The sequence below is a fragment of the Manis javanica genome, chromosome 17 (assembly GCF_040802235.1).
Source record: "Manis javanica isolate MJ-LG chromosome 17, MJ_LKY, whole genome shotgun sequence".
Classification (NCBI taxonomy): Eukaryota; Metazoa; Chordata; class Mammalia; order Pholidota; family Manidae; genus Manis; species Manis javanica.
The window spans coordinates 5,237,126-5,262,237 of NC_133172.1; the positions used below are offsets into that span (position 1 = coordinate 5,237,126).

The 25,112-nt window shown below is 56.2% G+C and overlaps 2 protein-coding genes across 6 annotated transcripts; both read left to right on the top strand.

The window, feature by feature from the left end:
* Positions 1-96: 96 nt before the first annotated feature.
* Positions 97-12,868, top strand: ETFB (electron transfer flavoprotein subunit beta). Of its 2 annotated transcripts, XM_037025650.2 has the most exons (7): positions 141-252; positions 1,323-1,426; positions 7,702-7,860; positions 8,019-8,177; positions 9,770-9,832; positions 11,647-11,805; positions 12,656-12,868. In XM_037025650.2, exons 2-7 carry the CDS (start codon positions 1,421-1,423, stop codon positions 12,824-12,826), a joined length of 717 nt encoding a protein of 238 aa, XP_036881545.2. In that variant the 5' UTR covers positions 141-252; positions 1,323-1,420; the 3' UTR covers positions 12,827-12,868. The 2 variants fall into 2 exon arrangements, with proteins under 2 accessions (XP_017497636.3, XP_036881545.2); XM_017642147.3 differs by lacking the exon at positions 1,323-1,426 and having other exon boundaries at positions 97-252.
* A 2,248-nt stretch (positions 12,869-15,116) lies between these two features.
* VSIG10L (V-set and immunoglobulin domain containing 10 like) lies at positions 15,117-22,720 on the top strand. 4 transcript variants are annotated; one of them, XM_037025643.2, is made up of 11 exons: positions 15,119-15,332; positions 15,462-15,595; positions 15,675-16,478; positions 16,893-17,186; positions 17,318-17,602; positions 18,350-18,604; positions 19,061-19,339; positions 19,663-20,004; positions 20,560-20,673; positions 20,908-21,059; positions 21,540-22,720. In XM_037025643.2, the coding sequence occupies exons 3-11, from the start codon at positions 16,049-16,051 to the stop codon at positions 21,609-21,611; spliced, it is 2,223 nt and encodes a 740-aa protein (XP_036881538.2). In that variant the 5' UTR covers positions 15,119-15,332; positions 15,462-15,595; positions 15,675-16,048; the 3' UTR covers positions 21,612-22,720. The 4 variants fall into 4 exon arrangements, with proteins under 4 accessions (XP_036881542.2, XP_073082415.1, XP_036881543.2 ...); XM_037025647.2 differs by lacking the exon at positions 20,908-21,059 and having other exon boundaries at positions 15,117-15,332; XM_037025648.2 differs by lacking the exon at positions 19,663-20,004 and having other exon boundaries at positions 15,118-15,332.
* The last annotated feature ends 2,392 nt before the right edge of the window (positions 22,721-25,112 follow it).

The following is a 25,112-nucleotide window of genomic DNA, read 5'->3' on the forward strand; positions in this document are numbered from 1 at the left end:
GGGATTCGTTCCCCATTGGCTCGGATCCGCTTGCCACACCTCCCTCCTCCGACCTCCCGATTGGTCCTCTCTGAGGCACCGCGTGGTTGACTGGCTGGCAGCGCGGGGCGCATGCGTTGGGAAGGGCGGAGGCGGGCCGTTCGGACCGAGAGGCAGAGCGTGCTGGCTGTGCCGGCAGGTGCCTGCGGCAGGAAGATGGCGGAGTTGCGCGCGCTCGTGGCTGTCAAGAGGGTCATCGACTTCGCCGTGAAGGTGACCGGGACCCCCTCCCACCTCCCTGGGCCCTTTGGCCGTGTGCTTCTGGGGCCACGAGCACGCAAATGTCTGGGTGTCTTTTCGTACCTCCGATTTCTGCCGCTCTTACCCCAAACGTCAGTCACACCTGAGGGCAAAGTTCAAGGGCCGTCTCTGGTATCAGATCCCTCTTCACTCGAACCTGACCCTTCTGGGGTCACGACCCCGTTCCCTTTCCCCCAGTTCTCGACTCACTGTCTTGATAATTGTGTGCAGGGCGAGTTATGGTCTCTATTTCTTACCTGCTGGAGGTGTCACGGTCCCTGTTTAACATATGGAGAAATTGAGGCACAGAGGGGTCACTAGGAAGGGTCGGAGTCGAGATTCCTCTCTCTGGTCTCTACGACCTCCTACCCCAACTAGTGCTTTGCACACAAGCCAGGCTTGCTCCCACTCGGTTGCATTGCATACTCGGGTGACTATTACAGGTCAGGCAGGGTGCTGTAAGGGAGGTCAGACGAGGGGCTGTGGGAACCTACAAGCCACGATCATCGCACGTAGCCACAGGGTGAGCGAAGAGACTAGCTAGGGAGGGAGGGAGAAGCTTTTGCTAGAGATGAAAGCCAGTCTGACTGAGTTGTGAAATGAAATGGCTTACATTCTCCATGCTAAGGGGTCGTGGCGGGGTTGGGGGGCAACGTCTCTGAGGGCCTGGCTAGTCCAGACAGAAGTGAATCATCAGACACAGTCCCTCGGGCCAGGTTCTCAATCCTTGGCCTAAATCAGACTGAAGGTGGTGACTGCCCATCCATGTCTGTCCCTGCCTGGGAGCCCACCTCCGTGACCCCAGCATTGTCCCACACTGGGCCTCACGTGCTAGAGGCCTTGGGGTGGATGAAACCTGGGCCCCTTCCGGCCTGGGAAGTAGGCTGGGGACGGGGCCCGGGAACCAGATCCGGGCACGGAAACTTCAGTGACCCTGACTAAATGTGAGTGAACAGCTCACCTTTAGTTAGTACTGTTACCACTAGGCAGCGTCTGAGTCCTTGACAGAGACCGACCCATTCAGTCCTTTCAATATCCTCTAGATATTACTAATCCCATTGGACGGGTGAGGAGACTGAGGCCCGTGGAGTTTCTGTTACTTGCCAGACCATCCAGCTAGGTAGCGGCAGTCCGGATTGTAATGCAGGCAAGTCCCGCTCCCATCTCTGTGTCTACACTCCACAGCCACTCAGCCCTGGCAACATAAGGCAGGGTGCTGCCTCCAGCCTTTTTGAGACACGCTGCTCTTGGGGTTCTGGGACCAAACTCTCCTGGTCTCCTCCCTGGTCTGACTGTTCCTTTGGGCTCCTTAGCCCACTAGGCCCCCTCTGCTCCAGAGCTGGTCTCCTCGGCCTGAGATGTGGGGGGCTGGAACTGTCCCTCTTACTGGGCAGGCCCACATTTGACTCAGCTCTGGGTCCCAGCGCTGCCCAGCACAGGGCCCGGCACGTGGGTGTGTGTTGAATAACAACCTGGGAAGTGCGAATCAGCTGCTGCACTTTTCCAGAATGTTGGTGCTGCCTGCCCCCACCTCCCCACGGGGCCCACTGCATCCTGTCTTGCTGCAAATGTGTCTGTTAATGGCCCTTTCTGAAGAAGTAAATGATTCAGACACTGCCAACTATCTGCTCACCGGGCCAGAGACTGGGCACCCTCTCCCTTCCCCTGGCTCCCGGTAGCCTGTCGCTTCTCAGCCACAGCCCTCCCGCCCTCTCTGTCAGCCCATTCCCTCCTCCGTCCTCACGGCCCCAGCAGTTCAGGCCTCATCTTCTCCACCCGGACCCCAGCTCCCCAGCTCGCAGGCTTTCCCTCCAGCCCTTCGCTCCAGCCTCAGGGCTCTTGCTACACCTGGAGCTTCCCCTGCACTTCCCCTGCTCATTGCTCCTGTGGCTTCCCAGCACCCTCCGGGCAAAGTCCCAGCCCCTCAGCCTGGCCTTCGAGATCCTTCATGGTGTGGCCCAGGCCCTGTCCTGCCACCACAGCCCTGTCTCTCTAGCAAGCTTTGTGCTTGCACAGCTCCTGGCCTGCTCATACATTCCTGACAAACTGGGCTCCTTCTTGCCTTGGGCCTTTGCCACTGCCTGTTCACCCTTCCTGTCCCACCTGCCACCCTGGGGCTTATCCCTCCCTTGTCTTGCCTAACTCTCACCTATTGATTGTATCAGTGATTCTGTGGCATCACCTCCTCCAGGAAGGCCCCCTGGGCTTCCTTGATGTGTTCATTGGGCTCTCCTGCAGCCCCTGGGTTTGCCCTTCTCAGGCCTCCCCACACTGGATTGGGATCCTCTGTTTACCCAGATGTCAGCTCCCAACCCCAGATGGGCAGCTTCTGTCGGGGAGTGCTGGGTCTGACCCACTGTGTTCTCAGCATCGCTCCCTGAACTCCATTCAGTCTTTGCTCACACGTCACGTCACCTTCTCTGTGAGGCCCTCCCTGGACACTAACTTAAACTCACAGCCTCCATAGTCTCTGTCCCCTTCCTTGCTATAATTTCCCCAAACTCTTACCACTTCACAATCCTCGATATAATGTACCGACTTACTGCTTCAGTTCCTGTCTCCCTTCCAGATTTGAGCCCCAGGGTGGGAACGGGAGGCTGTGATGGCGTCACTGCTGTCCGAGACCATGGGTACACTCTAAGAGGGATTCTGAGTGTGGACTCTGCTGCCTGGGTCTGCTTCCTGCTGTGTGCCCCTGGGGGAGCTGCTTAACCACTCTGAGCCTAGTTTTTTGTCCTTTGTACAATGGGGATAATTAATGTGCCTCCTTTACTAGGTGATAGTGCAGATGAAATAAGTTCTTAGGACATGCCTGGCACACGATAGGTGTTGGCTGGCACCCAGTGAATATCGTTATTAGTAATAGTACTGGAAGTTCGTTTATTCACAACACAGCGAGCCTGTGATTGTATGTGTGGGGTATTAATAGGCATTTGGTAACCCAGTGGCACTCGGTGCCGGCCAGGGATATATTTTCCATGAGGCTGAGGAAGTTTAACCTTCAGGGTTTCCTTCAAGGCCTGGGGAGAAGCTGGATCAATTTTGTATTCATGACTTGGTATTCAGTTTCTGAGAGGAACCTCCCAAGGATGGGCCCGTGAAGCCGCAGAAAGCCCGTTGGGTCTCTGGGCCTAACCCTGACCAGCCATGCCTTCCCTCTGTCCTGGGAGCACAGGGCCCTTTGCCTTCCCCTGGGCCCCCTGCAGTCACCCACAGTCTCTGAAGGAGGGGTCTCAGAGTGCTGACTCCCACCTCAGGGACCTGCCGCCGGCCTCACTCCCTCGCCGCCATCTCCACTCTGCCTTGCCTATGCTACTCACTCTGTGTCCTGGTCACTCTCTGCCCTGCCCGGAGCCCTGGCACGTGCCCAGTGACTTGCTTGATGGAAAAGACTAGAGGAAAAGAACCAAAGAGGAGCCCTTGAGCTGTGTCTGGGGTTCAGGAAGGGCCGTCAGAAATCACTTTATGAAAATGTGCTAGGATATAATGGGCAGCAAGTAAGATGATGGGCCCTCCTACCTCTGAGGGCAAACAGCATCCTGGAGAATCTCACGGTCCCCCAAACAGACTTGGAGTTAGACTGTGGTCTTGCCACTCACTCGCTCGCTGTGTGACCCTGGGCAAGGCCTCTCTGTGCCTCAGTTGCCCCATCTGCAAAATGAGGATGGTAGCGGCGATAACCAACCTGCTAGGCTCTGGATGGTTAAATGAGTTAATACATAGAAAGCCCTGGGAGCGTTGCCTGTCCGCATCGTGACTGTTTCTGGTGAAGGCTGGAATGTTGCATCTCCAAGAGAAAGCTGGGAAGTTTAACACTGAGTCATCTCCCCCCTGGATTTATAAAACATTAAAAAAAAAGTCACTGATTTTCCAGCCTAACATTGCTTCCTAACTTATGTGATTTAACTAAGCAGTGTTAGAGAAGCTTGAAATCAACTCAAGCTTCAAAGGTCTGCCAGGGAGATGAGCTGGCATGTTTCCTTGGTGTGGACGCCCCTTCTAGGCGGGTGTCAGGAGCCCTGCCCGGGCAGGAGCAGGCCTGAGGCACCTCACTGACGCCAGCACAGGATTTACTTTTAGTGAGGGGGGGTTCCTTTCCTGTTCAAAGGGGAAGCTCCGATCTTGGATTTTGTTTTTTTAATGAAACAGAGGCCTTTCACGTTTGAGTTTCCAGGCTGTTTATATGTGTTCGAATGGACACGTGCATTACTCTTGAGGTCAAGTGTTCAAGTTTTCACCCAGGAGGTTTTACTGGGCACCTACAATGTACCAGGCACCATTCTAGTGCCCTGGGGAGGCAGTCACAGACAAAATGAACATAAATCCCTGTCCCCAGGGAATTGACTTTCTGGTAGGGGGAAGATAGACAATAAATCTAAGAAAGTACAGTGTATCATAGGTTGGGAGGTGGGGGGCAGCTCAGCGTGATGGGGAGAAACACAGAGTAAGAGGGGCTGGCTGGGAGGGATGCGGTTTCAGTAAGATGGCAAAGGAAAGCGGAATTGGGTGAGGGGTTTGAGGCAGGGGTCGAGTCTGGGAAATTCCGGGGAATATGTGCACATGCTTAGGAAACATGGACTCACAGTATTTGCTCCACTTGTATTTCTGTAAGTTGGTTCAGTTCTGCAGTTTCAGTCTTATATTTGGCTAAAATGACTTTTTAAAAATGAAATGACAGTGACAGAAAATGACAGTTGTTGTTTTTCTCCTCCTCCTCCCCCCTTTAATGTCACCAGTTCACGAGGCACAGCCAGATCGGGAAGGCCCTGCTCAAATCCCAAATTCCTGCCTCTGATTCTGCCCTGCTGACGGGAGGGTCAGCCTCATCCACCAGCCCCAGAGAGAGGGGTGCAGGGGAAGAGTAAAAGAGAGGGTCCTCATGTCCCCAGCTGGGCCAGGCTGCCACGTGGGCCTGCTCTGGCCAAGCCCTTGGTGGCAGCCACACGGGAGAAGAGAAAAAGAGCAGGGCCAGGGCCAGATGGTACGGGCGCCCAGGCACGGTGCTCTGGGCATCTCTCACGGGCCTCTCAGGGCAGCTTCCTCCCCGGCCTGTACTGCTGTGGCTGCCGGGAACCTGAGAGTCCCGCATGGCTCTTCCCTCTTGCCGCCCCTAGCTCCCCGTCAGCGCCATGTCAGTGCCACCTCCACAGGCCATTCACCTCTCCACCTCTGCTGCACCCGCCCTCTGGGCCACTGTCATGCTTTCTTTCAATGACTAACCACTGCCCAGCTGTCTCCCAACTTCCGCCCTTGCCAGTTTTCTAGTTTTCTCAGCCAGACAGCCGAGCACCCTTATGAAAACTTCATGTGGGCCACTTACCTCTTTACCCACTGTTCTCAGATTGAGACCCAGTTCTCCATCATGGCCTGCTGGGCCCTGTGCAGTCGTGTGAGTGTCCTGAGGCTGCTCTGATGGGTAACCACAGACTTAGTAGCTATAAACAGCACAGATGTGTTCTCTTAGCAGTTCCGAGGTTAGCCGTCTGGGGTGAGTCTCCTGAGCTATGATGCCATTGTCACAGGGCTGACTCCTTCTGGAGGCGCGAGGGGAGAATCCGTGTCCGTGCCTTTTCCAGCTTCCAGAGGCACCTGTATTCCTTGGCTCATGGCCCTTCCTCCATCCTCAGAGCAACAGATAGCATTTTCCAGTCTCTCTCTGACCTTGACAATAACTCCCTCACCATACATCACTTATAAAGACCCTTGTGATTATGTTGGGCCCACCCAGGCGACCCAGGATGAACTCCCTCTCTCAGTTCTTAACTTAGTCACATTTGCAAAGTCCCTTTAGCCATTAAGGTGACATTCATAGTCCCAGGGATGAGGGTGAGGACATCTTGAAGATCCATTTTTGTGTTCTTCATGACAACCCAGACTGGACTGGCTGTACGCTGCTCCCCTGGCCACACTGGCCTCCATAGACTCCTCAAACCTCAGGGCCTTTGCACATGCTCTAACTGACCCCCCACCCCCACCCCACCCCAAACCCTCAACACTTCTGCTCACACTTCACCTACTCAACAGGAGTTCATCCTTCAGGTCTCAGCTCAAGTGCCACTGCCTCAGGGAAGCCCTCCTGATAGCATCCAATGTCACACTAGGCTCCCATCATTCTCTCTCAGAGCTCCCCAACTTCTCCTTCAGGAATCGTGAGGTGCTGTATCAAGGACTTGAGCACTTGGGGCACCGCTGCCTGGCCATGTGGCCTTAGGCCAGCTCCTTCAATTTGGAGCCTCAGTTTCCTCATCTGCCCATGGGGGACAGTGACAGCACCTCCCTCATCAGGCTGTCTCCAGGATTAATAAATTGGGATAATTGCTTAGCACAGGGCTCCTGCAGGATACTCCTTCAGTGCCCAGTGGCAATAATAATACTCTCTTTTGCTACCAAGAGGATTGTGACAGGCCCTGATCCAGGGAACCTGTGAATGTTAGCTCGTGTGGAAGCACGGTCTCTGAAGATGTGGCTGAGTTAAGGATCTTGAGATGGGGCGATGATCCTGGCTTACCTGGGTGGGCCCTAAACGCCATCTGAAGAGTCCTCACGAGACAGAGGCAGAGGGAGATCCACACGCACAGACAAGGCCATGTGAGAGGAAAACGAAGATACAGGAACAGCACACCTGTACTGTGACCTGCCGGCACCTTGATTTCAGCCCAAGGAAACTGAGTGGACTTCTGGCCTCCGGAACTGTGAGGCACTAAGCCACGGAGGCAGAGGTGCTTTGGCACATCAGCCCCAGGAAGCAAAGAGGGAGATGGGAGTGGTCACGCCCCACCCCTGCAGGCCTCTCTCCCCTGCCCCAGGCTGTACCTGCAGAACCCAGCTCAGGGCCAGGCGCACAGTAGGTGCTCAGGAAAGACACACTGTGGGAGGAAAGGAATGAGTGGGGGTTGCTTGTTTGGAAGAGGTAGGCTTTGATCATATAATTTTCAAACTGGGTCACGACAGTCATGCAATCCCAATGGAGGGCTGGCATTTAAAAAACAAGAATAGAAAACGTTAGGGGTGGTGTATACAATGGGAGAAGGTATTGTTCACCAGCCCTCACATTGCAGTGGTATGTATATTTACATGTAAATATATGCTATGTATTTATAATACACTTGGTATCGTACAATGTATTTCTCTTTGTGTTAAAGATTTGGGAAACATTCTTTCAGGCTCAGGGGTGCTGACAGAATAGGATGAGCTTGTCAAATGTCCCTCGTGCTCAGCCAGTGTCTGAGTGAGAGAAGGAGAGGGTGACCCTCCATCCACCCGTGAATTCTAACCCCACCGTCACTGGAGCTGTGGGACCCTGGGCAAGGCCCTGCCCCATTCCGGGCCCCTTTGTCCCTGTCCAGCCTGTGTGAGGGGTGATACCACGGCCCTCGCCTTCTCTCCTTCCGCCCCCTGACCCTGCCCATTTCTGGCTGGCAGATCCGGGTGAAGCCGGACAGGACGGGTGTGGTCACAGACGGTGTGAAGCACTCCATGAACCCCTTCTGTGAGATAGCCGTGGAGGAGGCTGTGCGGCTCAAGGAGAAGAAGCTGGTGAAGGAGATCATTGCTGTCAGCTGTGGGCCGGCCCAGTGCCAGGTGCTCGGGGTCCCGATGGGGGCTGCTGGGGCCCTGAGTCCCACGTCTGGGGAAGGGGGCCAAGGACCTGGACTCCTGGGTCTAGGGGAGGGACTGGGACCAGGCTCCTGGGTCCCCCTGGGCCAGAACCCAAGTCAAGCCCCTTCTGTCCTTGGCAGGAGACCATCCGCACGGCTCTGGCCATGGGTGCGGACAGAGGCATTCACGTGGACGTGCCAGCTGCAGAGGCAGATCGCCTGGGTCCCCTGCAGGTGGCCCGGGTCCTGGCCAAGCTGGCAGAGAAGGAGAAGGTGGACCTGGTGCTACTGGGCAAGCAGGTAGATGTGCCCAGTCCCTGCCACGGAGTGGGAGGCCATGAGCCAAGGCTGCAAGGGACCCAGGCCTGGGGCAGAGGTAGGGATGGGGCCAGGGTCTGTCCTGGAGACACAGAGGGGAAAACAGGTCAGAAGAGGTAAAGAGCCCAGGGGGCCATCAGGGACAGGACAGAGGCCTGGGCTTGAACAAAGGCCTGGGGCTTTGGAGGGTGCTGGGGAGCCATGGGAGGTCTGTGAGCACCCCAGGTGCAGAGAGACCCCATGAGGAATGGACTGGATGGGGCGAGACTGGAGGCCAGGAGTGGGGAGCAGGGGGGCTAACAGAGGGAGCTGGAGTGAGGGTGCAGCTACAGCACTGGCTGTCCCAGGCACCCAGCCGGGCGGCTATGCGTTCGGCTCCACTGTTCCTTCCGGAGACCCAGGGGCACCCTTCCTCTGGGTGGCCTTCCACCCCATGCCATTTGAGGACAGGGCAGAGGAGAGTCATTGGAAGAGCCACAGACAGAGAGGGAAGGTGAGAGATCAAGAGGCAGGGGCTTCGGGGTGGAAGGTGGGGAAGAAGGTCAGGGAGTAAGAGGGGCAGATCAGCCCCCGGGGAGAGCGCAGGCTGATGGGTCCAGGTAGGTCACTCAGTGTGTCGCCTGACTCAAACAGTAGAAAACAGACATGACAAACAGCAGGGGAGTCAGAGTATGAATCAGGACACTGAGGCAGAGGGCCTAACCAGAGAGCCACGGCGGGGGTGCTCTGGGACCAGGCCTCACACCAGTTCTCTAGGTCAGGGATGCCGGCAGCATGGCCTGTTGGAGCCCCCTGCATTTGCTGACAGGTCCCAGACTCTGATATCCTGCCTGCCCTGGTTGTCAGGGACAATTCCTGGACTAAGGGCCTCCACCTGGGGAGGTGCCAGTTGAACCAGTCAGGACACTCTTTGTTTTAGGTGGCAAAATTTCCACTGAAATGGGCTTAAGCCAAAAAGCAGTTATTTTATCTCATGTAAGTGAGCTTCAGGCACAGTGTGATCCAGGGACATGCATGAGCTCTGCTTCTCTGTCGTGGCTTCGCTCTCTGCATCTCCAGGCTCACATCCCACCAGCCTAGCGACCGCCAGCAGAAAAAAAAAGACCCTTTCCTATGGGATCCAGCAAAGCTCCCAGGACTCTTCAGTGGTCCAGCTTGAGTCATGTGCCCATCTCCAAACCAGTCACTGGGGTCCAGGGAGAGAACATTCTCATGGGCGCAGAGCCTGTTCATATAGTTGTCCAGTGTGGCCAGCCCAGGGCCTGGCTCACAGAAGGCCTCTGTGATGATTTATACACTGGGAAAGACTTGGCATCAGGCATTGCCAGTTTCCTCATGGGACCCTGGACAAGTGACTGTCTCCAGGCCCAGGTGAGAGGATGGGACCATTCTAGACTAGGAGTCAGCATACCATGACCTGTGGCCACTGCTGATTTTGTAAATAAAGTTTTATTGGAATGCCACAGTGACATTTACTATCTGGCCCATTACAGAAAACATTTGCCAACCCTCCACCTTCCCCAGCCAGACAAAGGCCTGAATGGTACATTACATAGTCTCTCTTTCCCATTCAGGCCATCGATGATGACTGTAACCAGACAGGGCAGATGACAGCCGGATTTCTGGACTGGCCGCAGGTGAGGCTGGAGTTGGGAGCACTGGCAGGGGGCCAGGCCTGGGGGCTCAGAACACAGCCACACTGTCCCTGCCCTCTGGAGGGAGACAGGTGCACAGTGGGACAGCTATTCCAGTAGGCCGGAGGGAGGTGCACCCAGTCAGGACACCAGGTCTTGTCTGGGCCTCTGTGTGCCGCATCCTCACCAGCCCTGCTGCTCAGCCACCACACAAACTCATCCCTGCCTCAGGGCCTTTGTACTTGCTGTTCCCTCAGCCAGGAATGCAGTTCCCTCAGATTGCCTCATGGCTTTCTTGCTTCCCTCCTTCAGGCCTCTGCTCAGGTACTACATCTTCAGAGAGGCCTTCCTTGCCCACCCTGTATGAAATACTCACGCCCCTCCCAAATTCCAGGTCCCACTGGGTCACAGTCAATTAAAAATGCAAGCCACATGGGTAATTTAAAAATAGCCACATTAAACAACTAAAAAGAAACAGGCAGAATTCATTTTAATAGTACTTCTATTATTAAATGGATCTAAAATAGTATTATTCAACATGTAATCAATATTTTAAAAATTGAGCTATTTTACCTTCTTTTTTCTTTTTGTACAAAGTCTTCAAAATCCAATGTATATTTTATATCTACAACACACCTCAATTCATATGCTTACTTTCCATCAGAAAAACTTAGATTCCTGAAATTCACAGTTGCAAAAGTAGATTCACATGCCTGAGTTGTTCCAAACGGACTTAAAAGTTTCCCGGTATCTACCCTGAGTATCATCTTTGAACAGCTTTGTTGAGGTATAATGACCTACAATACACTACATGTATTTAAAGGGTACCATTTGGTAAACTTTGCCACACATATACACCCATGAAGCCATTACTACAATCATGATAATGTATTTTACTTACTGTTTTTTTTTTAACTTACTGGTTTTTAAGTTTAAATTAAATGGAATGAAAAATTCCATCCCTCGATTCACTAGCCACATTCCATGTGCTCAGAAGCCACACGTTAGCGGCTGGCGTGCGTTTGCCTGGTTTCTGGCGGTCTTCCTACCGGGGCCTTGCTGGTCACATTCACCGTGCAGTCCCAGAGCTCGGCCCTCGGGCCCTCACATGAGACTGGGAATGGTGGAACATGTCACCTAAGACTTGAAGGTTTATCCAGTGAGGGACTGGAGAGAATAGGATGGGTGGGCAAAGGGCGTAGACATGTCAGGAGGTGGACTGGGACAGAGGGGCAGAGGGGCCTTGGCCGGAGATGGGCACTGAGCCCAGACGATGGCGTCCCAGAGCACATTTCTGGGGTGAAGGTGAGCACAGAGGCTCTGTCATCGGCCCAGCAGAGGGGCCTCGGGGTTGTTCTTGGGGACAGAGTGATGGTCGTGAAGCTGGACGTGGAGCCTAGGGCCGTGCTGCCAGCTTTGGGATTCACCAGCACATTTTTGGCAGAGAGAACATTTCAAGCCTCTCTCTGCCTCCGTTTTCCTCATCTGTAAAGTGGGGATGACAGCATTTACTTTGGAGTTCCTATGAGGATCTCATGACTTAATACGTGTAGTTACCATTAAGGTCAATTGTAACAGGTAGGAACCTACATGGCAGGTTCAGATGTTAGGACTGTACCTCGCTCCCAGTGAAAGTAACGACACCCTTCCCTCAACTTTGATTTACTCCCTTTCTGGGGCTTCCCCCGTCTTTGAGCTCGGTGTCAGCAGGTCCCGTTCCTAAGCCTGTTGGCTCCTCCACGCGGGTGCTCAGCAGTGGCACGTGGGGGCCTGCCCTGACTTAACCTCCCTACACTCACTCCACTGTCCCTCCCCAGGGCACATTCGCCTCCCAGGTGACCCTGGAAGGGGACAAGGTGAAAGTGGAGCGGGAGATTGACGGGGGCCTGGAGACGCTGCGCCTGAAGCTGCCCGCGGTGGTGACCGCCGACCTGCGGCTCAACGAGCCCCGCTACGCCACGCTGCCCAACATCATGGTGAGCGCTTGGCACACGGGTCCTGCAGGGCTGGGAACTGGGGGTGCATCGCAGGCCCAGTGGCTCCCTGGTGGTCAGGTGGGAGGCAGAGGGCCCAAGGGGTTCCTCATCCCAAGAAAGGATCCCCTGGTCGTTCTGGCTAACGGGGGGTTTACTGAGTCATTTCTGCCCCAGAGGGAGGGTCTGGGGGCTGTTTGGGCCAACAGGAAGCCTTCATTCCAACCAATGGGAAAAGTTCATAGGGTAATTCTGACCAAAGGAGAAGGGTTTATTAGGTCGTCTTGGTTCACTGGGGGGATTCCCCTGATAATCTTTGTCAACAAGAGGGAATCATTTAGGTCATGGTGGGTAATTAGGAAAGGGTCATGGAGTCTCCTGGCTAACGGGAAGAGCTCACTATTTATGATGGCCTGTAGGATGGGCTCATAGGGAGAGTTCGGTATGTTATCTCAGCCAATAGGGAGGGTTCGGTGTGTCATTCCCAACCAATAGGACGGGTTCAGTGGGTCATCTCAGCCAATAGGCAGGTTCAGCGGGTCAACTTACCAGAAAGTCCATGGAGTGATTCTGCCAAAAGGCCGAGTTGCCAGCCCATTCCCGCCAGTGAGGGGCTTCCTGAGGCCACTGGCTGAAGGAGGGCTCCTGCAATAGGAGGGCTTCCCAGGACGCCCTAGCCACCAGGAATTGTCCCGGTGTGGCCCTACAGGAGGCCGCCTGTGTCCTGGCCAGTGGTTAGGTCCAGAGGGTTCAGCCAGTGGGAGTGGCTCTGCAGATGTCACAGTTGTGGGAAGGCGGCTGCAGGATGGGCAGGGCCTTGGCAGCCCTGTGAACCATGGCTGCCCGTGTGCAGAAAGCCAAGAAGAAGAAGATCGAGGTGATCAAGCCCGGAGACCTGGGCGTGGACCTGACCTCTAAGCTCTCTGTGGTTACCGTGGAGGACCCGCCCCAGCGCACGGCTGGAGTCAAGGTGGAGACCACGGAAGACCTGGTGGCCAAACTGCGGAAGACGGGGCAGATTTGAGCCCATTGCCTGGAACTCAGCAATAAAACTATGCCTCTCCCAGCAACTGTCTCTGTTACCTCATTCCCCAGAGACCTGTTCTTTGATTCATTCAACAGACATTTACTTAAGCCTCTTGTGTGTTGGGCCCTGTACCAGGGACTCAGGTGAATCACATCCAGTCCCTGCCCTCAAGAAGCTTCCATGTTGAAGTGGGGTGGGCTTAGGCAAAGGCAGTTGTGAGCTGTGTGCTGGAAGCCAGGTAGCCCTGGGCCCTTGGGAGCCCATGAAGGGCACCTGACCTGGCCCCTGGGGCCAGAGACTGCCAAGGGAGATGGCATCTAGGTTGAATCTTCAAAGACAAATATCAGTGAGGTGGCAGAGAAGATGACTTTCATCTGCCAAGTTCTTGCTGGGGACTGGGGGGTGCCAGGCCCCTGCTGAGAGTCAGAACACAGGAGGGTATGAGGCTGGAGCCTCTGGTTCTGGCCAGGGAGGCAGACAAGCAGCAAGCAGTCAAAATCCAGCGTGGGGATGATGAGCTGGGCCTGATTTTAAACCCTCCATTAACCACATGTGAGATTTGGAGAGTATTACATCCCGTCTCAGCTTCAGCTTCTCATATGGCTGATGGAAATAGTAAGAGCTTAGTGTAGTGGTTAAGAGTCTGGACCCGGGGGCCCTGGGTTCAGATCCCAGGCTGGCCAATCCCTGGTTCTGGGAGGACCTTTGGCAAGTTCCTTCTCTCCAAGCCTCAGTTTCCTCCTCCGGCAGGTGGACTTGGTAAGAATGCTGTGTGCTGATGGTCTGTTGTAGCATAACAGCCTGCCCCCACACCTGTGGCTCAAACCAACAATCACTTATTTTGCTCCTAAATTTGAAATTCCGGCCGGGCATGGCAAGGACAGCCTGCCTCTCCATGCAGCATCAGTTGGGTGGCTCACGTGGGGCCAGAGGATGGACGTCCAGGGTGGCTCAGTTTTGCAGGCTGGCTGGGGCTGCTGACCAGGGGTCATGGTTCCTCTTGATGGAACTGCTTGAGCTTCCTCACAGCATGGCAGCTGGGTTCCAAGAGGGAGTGCTCTGTGATACAGGAAGTGAAATCTGCCAATCTCTCAAGGTCTAGACGCTGAAACTGGCACGGGGTCACTTCCATGGCCTTCTCTTGGTCACACCTACTCTGATTGAAGGGGAGCAGACATGGACCCTATTCCTTAGGGAAAGTCCAATTTGCAGCCATATGTAAGCTATAAGGCCCACCCCGTGGGGTTCTGAAGGGCTAAATACTGTAGCACCCCAGAACTACACCTGACACAGAAAATGCTCTTTGTTTTATTGCTATTATTTTTATTAGTATGGCAAGGACCGGGAGCTGAGCAGAGGCCCAAAGCCCAGCATGGGATGGTAGGAGAAGCTTTTGGAGGGAGTGAGCAGTTGGACCATCCTGGGTTGAAGCCCAGCTCCTCCCTCTGGCTGTGCAAACACTGGCAGGTCCTTTGACCTTTCTGAGCCATAGTCCCCCGGCCTGTAAAATGACGATAACAACACCCAGCTCATAGGGTGTTTGGAAGGGTTCAGCCCGATAATGCCCAGGAAGCATTTTGCATGGTTCCTCATGCATGATAAGTGGTAATTATTATGGTTTTAATAAGGTGAGACCTGAAGGACAAGTTGTGGTTTTGCCAGGTTGCAAGCAGGCAGGGAGTGAGCGAGAGCATTTCAGGCAGAGAAAACTGCGCCTGCAAAGGCTGGGAGGGGAGATGGGGCACGAGGATGGCACGGGATTCAAAGAGTAAGTGGAGGGGGAGAAGGGGTGAGTCTAGGCCACTCGGTTCTCAAAGTTCTCTTGGATGTCTCCTGAGGGCAATGGGGAGCCATCGAGGGCTGCGAGCAGGGCAGGGGCAGCTCTGAACATAGACCCAGGGGCCACATGGGGATCCACGGACTGGAGGGGACAAGGCTGGAGGGAGGCCACGTGAGGGGTATGGGGAGGATGGGCCTCTGCTGGGGATGGACTGGAAGGGACGGGGCAGAGAGATTCAGGGGCAGGAGGGGGTGGGATTCAGAGAGGACAGCAGTGAAGGGGAAGGAGTGGGGGACACGGCTCCCAGCCTCTGCCCAGATGGTGGAACCCAGGAGTGCCGGCTCAGAGGGAAGACACTGAGTTTTGTGGGATGCGGAGCCCTGGGGCCATGGAGGTGCAGCTCTGAGATTCCGGAGAGATGACTGGGTGGGTGATTGCCACTTGATACTTGGTCCTAAGGGCAATAGGGGACCATGGGACAGTTTAGAGCAGAGGAAGAGCAAGTTCAGACACAGGTATCTGAGGCTGCAGGCAGCACAGAGTGTACCCAAGGCCAGGAGGCTGGGGAAGAGGGAGCCTGAACTGAGCCCAAGGCTGTCAGAGGTAGGGCTCTTTTGTAAGGTCACCTCACCTTCCTCCAGGAAGCCTTTCTGGCTTTGACCCCCACAGATTTGCTACCACTTTTCCAGCTGGGACTCACCTCTTACCATCTTCCCCCTGGAGGTGAGGAGGCAGGGTCTGATGGCACCAGCTGATGACCAGTGGGGTGGGATGGGGTGGGCAGCTCCACCACCAGATCAGGGTGGGGAATCCTGGCACCTCCCACCAGGTCTGGCTCCCTTCCCTGCCCAGGAAGCTACCAGTCCTGTCGAACTTGTCGGACCCAGGAGGCACAGGTGCAGGTCCTGGGTCTTTCTCCAGAGTTCTGACGGGTGCGGCCAGCACCATGGACACCTCATGGGCTCTGCGGCTCTTCCTGCTCATGGGTGAGTCCCCGGCTCAGCCCTTTCCCAGCTGTCCTCCTCCTCAGCAGCCCCCAACAGCCTCCCCTCCTCTCTTCTGCAGCCTCCGGAGTAGGGGTCCTCGCCCTCACAACCTCTTCTGGAGTTCAGCGAACCAATTTCTCTTTGGACTCAGGGAGCTCTTCCCAGGGCCCGGGTTCAAAAGTTCCCTCCACCAAACCCCCGAGCTGAAAATTTCTGGATCAGTCTTCAGGTTCCAAAGCCTCTGCCGATATTCCTCATTCCAAATGGATACCTGAGGCCCTGAATTTGATCGACGTGCCTGGGTCCTTCTGGTCAAATGTTTCTGCTGGTAGCCCAAAGTTGAGCCTGGATCCCAACTTCTCTGAAATCCCTGGCTCCAAAGACCTGAAGCCTTCCTTCTCAGCGAAGACCCCAGCTGTAAACATTTCAGCTCAAGTCCCTGAGAAAGCACCTATGGAGGACGCAGGTTCGACATTCTCCTCCCAGGACCTGGATCTTGAATTCTCTGCCAAGACCCCTGAATCCGAAGTTCCTGCCAAAGCCCACCCAGCGGAAAGCTTCCTGCAGCAGGTGGGGGGACCTCTCTCGGTGCTTGTTGGGACCACCATCCAGCTCCCCCTAGTTCCAGTCCCCAGACCTGGTCCCCCTGTTCCTCTGGTTGTTTGGCGACGAGGATCCAAGGTGCTGGCAGCCGGGGGCCTGGGGCCAGGGGCCCCTCTGATCAGTCTGGACCCTGCTCACCACGACCGCCTACGATTTGACCAGGCCCGAGGGGGTCTGGAACTCTCCTCCGCCCAGCTGGAGGATGCTGGGGTCTACACAGCTGAAGTCATCCGGGCCGGGGGCTCCCGGCAGATTCGGGAGTTCACCGTGGCTGTGTATGGTAAGTGGTCCCTGAGGTCTGGAGGGCCGGGGCCGAGGCTGCACTCTCAGACCTTTGGGCAGGTCACTCACTGCACTTCTGAGTGTTTCCTTCCCAGAGGAAGCGGTTTCTGGGCAGAGGAGACACGACTTCTAGGCTGGAGGGATGGAGAGGAGGAGATGAAGGCCAAGACGGGGGTTCATGAGGGAAGTTGGATCTGGGGATCAAGACTCCTGGGGGCCCGGATTCCTGAGTCCCTGAGAGGAGAGAGCTGGGGACTCGGACTCAGGCGTCTTGGAGGAGGAAGACTGGGGCTGAGGAGACCACAACTAGGCCCTCAAGTCCTGGGTGTAAGGCGTGGAGGGAACCAGGGCCTGGAGTCCTGGACGTAACAGACAAGGGGGCTGGATCCTGAGCCTGTTCCCCCTCTCCCAGAGCCCCTGCCCCAGTTGTTGGTGCAGCCCGAGGCCCCGGAGGTAGAGGAGGGGGCGGCCGAGCTCCGGCTGCGCTGCACTGGGTGGGGTCCTGGTCGCGGGGAGCTGAGCTGGAGCCGGGACGGACGCATCCTGGAGGGAGCGGACCCCGAGGGAGCGGAGCCGCCCCGGATCCGCGCAGAGGGCGACCAGCTGCTCATCGCGCGCCCTGTGCGCAGCGACCACGCCCGGTACGCTTGCCGCGTCCGCAGTCCCTTCGGCCACACGGAGGCCGCGGCCGACGTCAGTGTCCTCTGTGAGTAGGGGCTTGCCACCGCTCGGGCCCGGTCCTGGGGAGGAGGCCCCTGGAGGTCCAGTCTCCGGAGGTCCTGCAGGGGTCCTGGGTGACCTCGACTCCGGCAGTTCCGACTCCCTTCCTCCACCCAGACGGCCCGGATGCGCCGGTCATCACGGTGTCCTCGGACCGCGACGCCGTCCCCGCCCTCTACGTCACTGCGGGCAGCAGCGTGACGCTGCGCTGCACCGCCGCCTCGCGGCCGCCCGCCGACATTACGTGGAGCTTGGCCGACCCGGCCGAGGCCGCGGTTCCCGCCGGCCCGCGCCTCTTGCTGCCCGCGGTCGGGACGGGCCACGCCGGCGCCTATGCCTGCCTAGCCTCGAACCCGCGCACCGGCCTCCGCCGCCGCTCGCTATTCAACCTCACAGTGGCAGGTGACCGCTGTCGGTGTGGGACGGAGGGGCGGGACACCCAGAGAGGGCGTGGCAATTGGGCGTGGCCAACAAGGAGCAGATTCCCCGCGAGACGGGCGGGCCATCCTGAAGGAGGCGTGGCCAGCAAAGAGGGGTGCCGATTCCGCGTGAAAGGGGCGGGATGCCCAGGATTGGGGGCGGAGCCAACAAGGACCAGAGGAATTTGCACGTTGGAGCAAAAATGGCCAGGAGAGGTGATGGGGCCAGCGCTGGGAGGGCAGAGATTCCTGGGCAAGGAGCAATCTCCACACATTAAGCAGCGGAGTTAAATGGCGAAGGGTGGGAGCCAGAAAGGGAAGGGACTAAGATGCTTGGGCCAGTAAGAGGGACCACGAGCAAAGAAACAAGTCAGCAGGGGAAAGGGGGCGGGGTCACAATGGAAAGGACGGGGTCATTACAGTAAGGGGGCGGGGTCCACCAGGGAGGGCAAAGAAGTCTGTCTAAAGGGGCCGAGTAACCCGGCAGAAGGGGTGGAGCTAGAAAGGAAGGGGCGGAGTTACGCTTAGCAACGGGGCGCAGTCAGTGGGGCGGCGGCTGCTCACTACGTCCGGGAGCTGCTGGGAAAGGTAGCAAGGTCAGCAAGAGAATGGGGAGAGGTCAGCGCCTACGGGGCGGAGCCAAGGTGAAGAAGGGGTGAAGTGAACGCGCTGGGAAGGGGGTCTAGAGGGGAGAGAGGCTGACCCCTTGGTCTCTCCCTCCGCTCCACAGATCTGCCCCCCGGGTCCCCGCAGTGCTCAGTCGAAGGCGGTCCCGGGGACCGTAGCCTCCGCTTCCGCTGCTCGTGGCCGGGTGGGGTCCCGGCAGCCTCCCTGCAGTTCCAGGGGCTCCCCGAAGGCGTCCGCGCGGAGCCGATGACCTCTGCGCTCCTGGTGGCTGTCCCCGCCCATCCCCGGCTCAGCGGCGTCCCCGTCACCTGCCTTGCTCGCCACCTGGTGACCACGCGCACTTGCACAGTCACCCCGGGTGAGACCGGGTTCTCTTCTGTTTCTCGGGAAGGAGGGGCTATTTCTTAGCCACATTAGGACACGAAAAAGGGGGGACTTACTAAGTCCAGGAAAAGGGATTTCCTTTGTCTTTAACCCTAGAGAACGGCGGAGGTTTTCCCTATACCTCCAGCAGAGGCAGGGGCAAAATTTCTTTCCTGGCCCCAGGAAGAGGGCTGACACCTTCCCACGTGTTTAGAGCAACACGTGATTGAGAATGAGTTTCCCAGCCAGGAACCTAGCCTATAGCATATACTGAGTCCTTTTTAAGGACGTGAAATGAAGGGGGTGGGGGGGTGAGTGAGTGAGCAGTGCTTTCTTTGGTGGCTAAGGTGCTGAGCTGTCACTGCTGTTTGATTCTATAAACGGTACAGGCTTTGTCTTTTCATCCAGGCTAAGGTCTTGACTTTCTTGATTGGTTTTCTTGCACCTGCAGAGACTCCTCGAGAGGTGCTCCTGCATCCGATGGTGGAGGAGACACGGTCAGGGGAGACAGAGGTGGCACTGCAGGCTTCTGGCTGTCCCCCACCTTCTCGAGCATCCTGGGCTCGGGAAGGGAGGCCCCTGGCCCCAGGAGGTGGGGGGCGCCTGCAGCTCAGCCAGGATGGCAAGAGGCTCCTCATTGGCAACTTCAGCCTGGACTGGGACCTGGGAAATTACTCTGTGCTGTGCGGTGGGGCGCTGGGTGCTGGAGGTGACCAGATCACCCTCATTGGTGAGTCTGTCTTTTCCCACAGCTCGGGATCCCAGGCCCTCAGCCCCTCCTCCCTCAGACCCAGGAGTCTGCATCCCCCCTCCTCCCTAAAACAGGGAGAAATCCTGCTCCCCACGCCCCTCTGCCTCCAGAACCTAGGACTCCCAACACTAGACCCTAGTTCCTTCAGCCCTAGGAGTCCCAAACCAACCCCCTCCTCCGTCAGACCTAGGAGCCCAGGCCCCCTGTTCCCTTCCTTTCATAGGCCCAGAAGTCTGTGTCTCCAGACCCTGTGCCCCAGGACCTGAGTGGAGGCCCACAACCCCTTTCCCTCACCCCTCTAGGACCCTCAAATCCAGCCCTCCACTTTGACCCCCACCCCTCCCCAGGACCTTCCATCTCCTCATGGAGGCTGCAGAGAACCCGGGATGCAGCAGTACTGACTTGGGATGTGGACCGCGGGGCCCTGATCAGTGCTTTTGAGATCCAAGCACAGCTAGAGGGCCCTGACCTGGGCAGAGCCTCCACCTACAAGGACTGGGTTTCCCTGCTGGTCCTGGGGCCTCAGGAACGGTCAGCTGTGGTGCCCCTCCCTCCTCAGAATCCTGGGACCTGGGCCTTGCGTATCCTGCCCACCCTGGGGGGCCAACCAGGGACCCCATCACAAAGCCGGGTCTACCAGGCTGGTGAGTTGGGGCTGTCAGAGTCTCCTGGGATGCCTGCCTCCATCTGTTTCCTTGGACCCTCCTTGGATGGCTTTCCTGGGGCTGCAGTAACAAAGTACCATGAACTCAGTGGCTTGAAAGAACAGAAGTGTTTTTACTCACAGCCCTTGAGTCCGAAGTCTGAAATCAAGGTGTGGGCAGGGCCTTTCCCCCTCCCAGAGGGGTGGTCACAATCCTTGCTTTGCATCTTCTAGCTTCTGATGGTTGCCATCAATCCTTGGCATTCCTTGGCCTTGTGGCTGGGTTAGGACCCGTGCTAATGATCTCATGTTGACTTGATTGCTTGAATTGCTTTTCCCCCAAAAAGCTCTGTTGGCACCCCAAACCTCAGTACCTATGAATACAACCTTATTTGGAAAGAGGCTGTGTAGATTATCTTGACCACATCTGCAACCTTAAATGAACGCTGAGGGTGCTGGGCTCCCAGACTCCTGGAAGGGTTGGAGTGGGTAGTCAGGAAACTTGGGTCCAGCCCTGGCTCCTGATCCCTTAGCCCCCTTCTCTTGTCTTTTCCAGGCCCCACCCTGGGTCCAACGGCCATAGCTGGCATTGTTCTGGGCTCCCTGCTGGGCCTGGTGCTCCTGGCAGTGCTTCTCCTCCTGTGCATCTGCTTCCTGTGCCGCTTTAGGGGTAAGTTAGGGGCAGTCGGTGTGTGTGTATTGGAGGGAGGGGGGCACTGTCTCTAGAAAGACCTGGCCGAACCCATCAGTGCAGTCGCAGGTATTCCATCCTGCTTTTCTGCTTCCATGTCAGCCAATCAGAGTAAGCCTCCACCTTTCAGCCCAGTCTCCCTCGCCATTGGCTGGGTTGGCATGTTAGACCAGCCAATCACGCAGTTCTATTTCTCTTTCTTCTCTCTCCCAGGTGAGACTCTTAAGAAAAAGAAGCACCCCCAGACCTTGACCTCTGTGGTCCCCCTACCAGAAAAGATGAAGAGTGTGACCCCAGTGCAGACCCCAGAGCCTCTACCTGTCAAAGTTTCACTGGAGGATCCTAGCCCAGCCAGGGTCCACCTAGTGAGTGTGGTTGCCCCAATGTCCCTCTGAAATGGGGGCAGAACTTTTTGTATTTTAGGGAGAGGAGATGGCCTGAATTCTCTTCCTCCAGCTTTACTTGGTTTACCAAATTGGTAACATATTTTCCTTTTTTTAATATATAAAAATTGGACAGGACTCCCCATCTAATTTTTAGTTCTATTAGAAGAGTAAAAGTCCAATTTCTCCCCAAAGGAGGGAAAGAAAACTCCTTTATTCTTTTCCATAAAAATTGATAAAAACGTCCATTTTCTCTGAGTGGGATGGAATGTCTTCTTCCCTATAAGAGTTCAGTTGTGGACTGTCTCATCTCTTCGAAGGATGGCTAGACACTTTCTTCCCCTTGTAAATAGAGGGAACACAGCTAATTTCTGAATGGTGAGCCAGGGCTAGAAAAAGGTGAGTTATGTCACATCCAGGGTAGCCCCTGAGGTTGTCCCCCATCCTCTTCTCTCTCCCCAGGTGGTCAGCCCCAGTCCAGCCATCTGGCCAGGTGGGGGCCAGAAGACTGTTCGGGCAGCCACGCAGGTGTGACCAGGGTTAGTAGTCTGCTCTGCACAGGACTTTGGGGGCAGGACTTCCTGTTTCACCCCTGCAGAGGGCAGGTCCTTCCTGTCGTGCTGTGACTGAAGGCGGGACCCCAAGAGTGGGACTTCCCATCTCCCTCTCTCAGCACAGAAGACGCTACCTGTATTTGTACCTGAGGAGATGGGCCTCGGGGCTGGAAGAGACTCCTGCTGACTTAAAAGTGTGGTTTGTGCAACCTCCAGGCAGGCAAGATGTGTGGGGAGGCTGTGCTCTGGGCAGGCAGGACTCGCTTTGTGGCTGTGAGCCAAGCAGGGCCTCAGCCTCATTCTCTGAAAAGGTTCCATCTTCACTTGGCTTCCTCCAGGCCGCACCCATCCAGCTCCCACAGCCTTCATCTTAGATCAGATCACGTCCCACTTCTCTTTAAACCCTTCAGTGGCTCCCATTACCCTTCAGTTATGACAGAGCTCCTCAGTGTGGCCTTCAGAGCCTTGTGGTTTGGCCTCTACTGGCCTCTCTGGCCTCTCCTTCCAGTACTTTGCCTCCTCTATCAAGTACCTCAAGGCTTCCTCTCCACCAAACTTATTTTGCCTCCAGACCTTGCCCCTAGGGTTGACTGTCTGGAGCCCCGCAAGTGTAAGTGTAACTGCAATATAGTGATTAATAAGAAATACATATTTGGTCCTCATCCCCGATTCCTGAAAATGCTTCAGAGCCAGAAAGGTGAAATGGGTGTCTTGTTATTAAAAGGATGACTTTCAGATCCCACCGAAGGGTGGGGGCTGGTTGCCTGGAGGACCAACCACGTGATTGGAGGATTTTCAGTGCCCCCTGCCCATGGGCTAAGGAGAGGGTTGAATCAGCCAATGGCCAGTGTAATGTTATCAGTCATGACTGTGTAATGCCATAAAGACCCAAGAGGAAGGTATTTTGGTCCTTTTGTTTGTGGAGAGCTTCCATGCTAGGGGACCCAGAACGCCTCCACGGTCCGCGGAGCCGGGCCCCAAGCTCCCCGAGGACATAGCTCCTTTGTTAAAGACTTCACCCTATATACCTCTTCATCACCTGCTGTCCATTTGTATCCTCTAGTGTCCTTTAATAAACTGGTAAACGTGTTTCCCTGAGTTCTGCGGGCTGCCCTAGCAAATTAATCAAAGCTCAGGAAGAGGTTGTGGGAACCTCCAACTAGCCCACTGGTCAGGACCACGGGGCTTGGGACTGGCGTCTGAAGCTGGAGGTGAGTGGGGTCAGTCTTGCAGACTGAACCCTAAACCTGTGGGATCTGATGCTATTTCCTGGCAGAAAATGTCAGAATTGAGTTGAATTCCTGGACACCCTACTGGTGTCCAAGAATTGTCTGGTGTTGGGGGTGGGGGGGTGGGACGCCCCACGCACTGGAAACGGGTCCAGGAAGGCTAACCTGCCTCCACCACGCGTTAGGTCCTGGAAGCCCTGAACCTCCCGCTCTACTCCCTGTATGTAAGCACGTCATGACTTGTCGCCTCTGACTCCCTCTCTGAGAGCTTCGTGAAGGCACAGACCATGTCATCATCCCCAGCAGTTAGCCCAGAGCCTGCCGCACAGCAGGCAGGAAGAACGGGTGACTGATCAACGGTGCCAGTGAAAGGCTGGGCCTTCTGCTGCTCTGCCCACCAGGACGTCTGTCTTAGCTGGATTTCTCACTGGAAACAAGGGAGTGAATCACGAAGATTCCTTTGGCTGCAAGTAGCAAATGCTGACAATATGGAGGTGGGTGGTTTCAGGGTAGCTCAGCAATTTAATGACCCTGTCGGGGATCTGGGCACTTTGCACTCTTCTGCTCTGCCACCCTCAGTGGGTTGACATATTGTCTCATGTAGCAAGGTGGCTGCTGCAGCTCCAGTTACCACATCTTCACACAACTGTATCTGAAGATAAAAGGAACGGAGCAGGGTTCTCTTCCCACACCCTCCCCTTGACCAACCTTATGAGTGAGAAAAAACTTCCCTAGACGCCTAACAGCAAGCTTCCCTCCTTTCACTTCGCCAAATATCTCAGCCTGCATCACAGGAGATGGGTGTGACAGCATAGAAAAGAAAGGAAACAAATATCTAAGCATAAGTAACTGGCACCCAACTCAGGGAACGGAAGGCTGTGAGGTATCTGGTTAAGGACTGGGGTGAAAGGGGCCTTGGGAAATAGAGACATTGGATCTGACCAATCACAGTGGGAAATTGGTTGTTCCGAGTGGCTTGTGCCAACCGGGCCACCATTGCCAATGGGTCAATTCCAAATCTACCAAAGAGAAAGGAGAGGGTGATGCTCAGGAGGCACCACCAATGACCACGACCCTTTGCCCTCCTCTCACCCAAATCCTTAATGACGTTGACACCTGCAGGCAGAGACTTTGGAAAAAGGTGTTTATTGGTGTGGTGGTCTCAACACTCCCCATGAATGGGAACACACGGCCCCCAGGGCCCCCGCCCCCCTCCCTTGCATCCCTCCCTCACCCCTCCCCGTGCCCGGACCCTGGGAATGGAAGACAATGTGGGATGGGGCCCACGCCCCCGTCTGAGGTACAGTCACTGCCCCTTGCCCCCCCCTGCCCCTGCTCTGCCCTCGTCCCCCAAGCTCTGGGTGGTGTGGTTCGGGGTGGGTGTTTATCAAGGGTCCCCTGGAGTTGGAGCTGGCGACTTGGCATCTTGGTCTGGGCTGGGGACGTCTGTGATGCCTCTCTCCCCCGCTTTGTGTGATGTGGTGCGCCAGGGTAGGGTATCCCTACAGTCAGAGCTGAGGTCACAGCCTCTCAGCGCCCTCTCCTGACAACAGTTGCCCACCCTGGGGGAACCACAACTGGTCCCTGGCCACAGGACAGCTGGAGCCAGGGGGCTATTGCTGGTCACAGTCGCTGGTGTGTGTGTGTGTGTGAGTGTGTGTGAGGGCGGTCAGGTCAGCCTTTGGGTGGCACAGTTGGTGGAGAGGCCAGGGAGTGGTAGACCAGCACCCCCACACCTGGGGGCCGGCCGCAGGGGCGCTGAGCGCAGCTGGCTGGCGCGGCAGGTGGTGAGGGGGCGGGTAGGACAAAGCACTGAGACGGACAGGTGACCACAGGCACCAGCCTGACAGCTGGATGGAAGCACCGATTGGCCCAGGAGGGGGCCAGAAAGTCCAGGATCGGGGGACGGGGAAAGTGGGAAGGTCTCAGGCCGCTGAGCCGGCGATGGGGCCTCCGGCTACAGACAGCTGGGGATGCACAGCGGGGGCGCTCAGAGCCAAGACGGAGACCCCCATCTGCTCACAGAGGTTAGATGACAGCTTGACAGGTGAGCATGCAGCCCCGCCCCACTCGCAACTGCCCAGGAGACGCCCTTTTGAGAGGAGGGAGGGGTGGTGTACGTGCATGTTTTGGGGAAGCAGGGAGCCTGGAAAACCTCTCCTCGCAGCTTCTACCACGAGGCCCCCATACCTACCTCCAGCCAGAGGTGAGAGGCGGCAGGCTTGGGGGCAGTGGGGATGGGGATGGGGGTG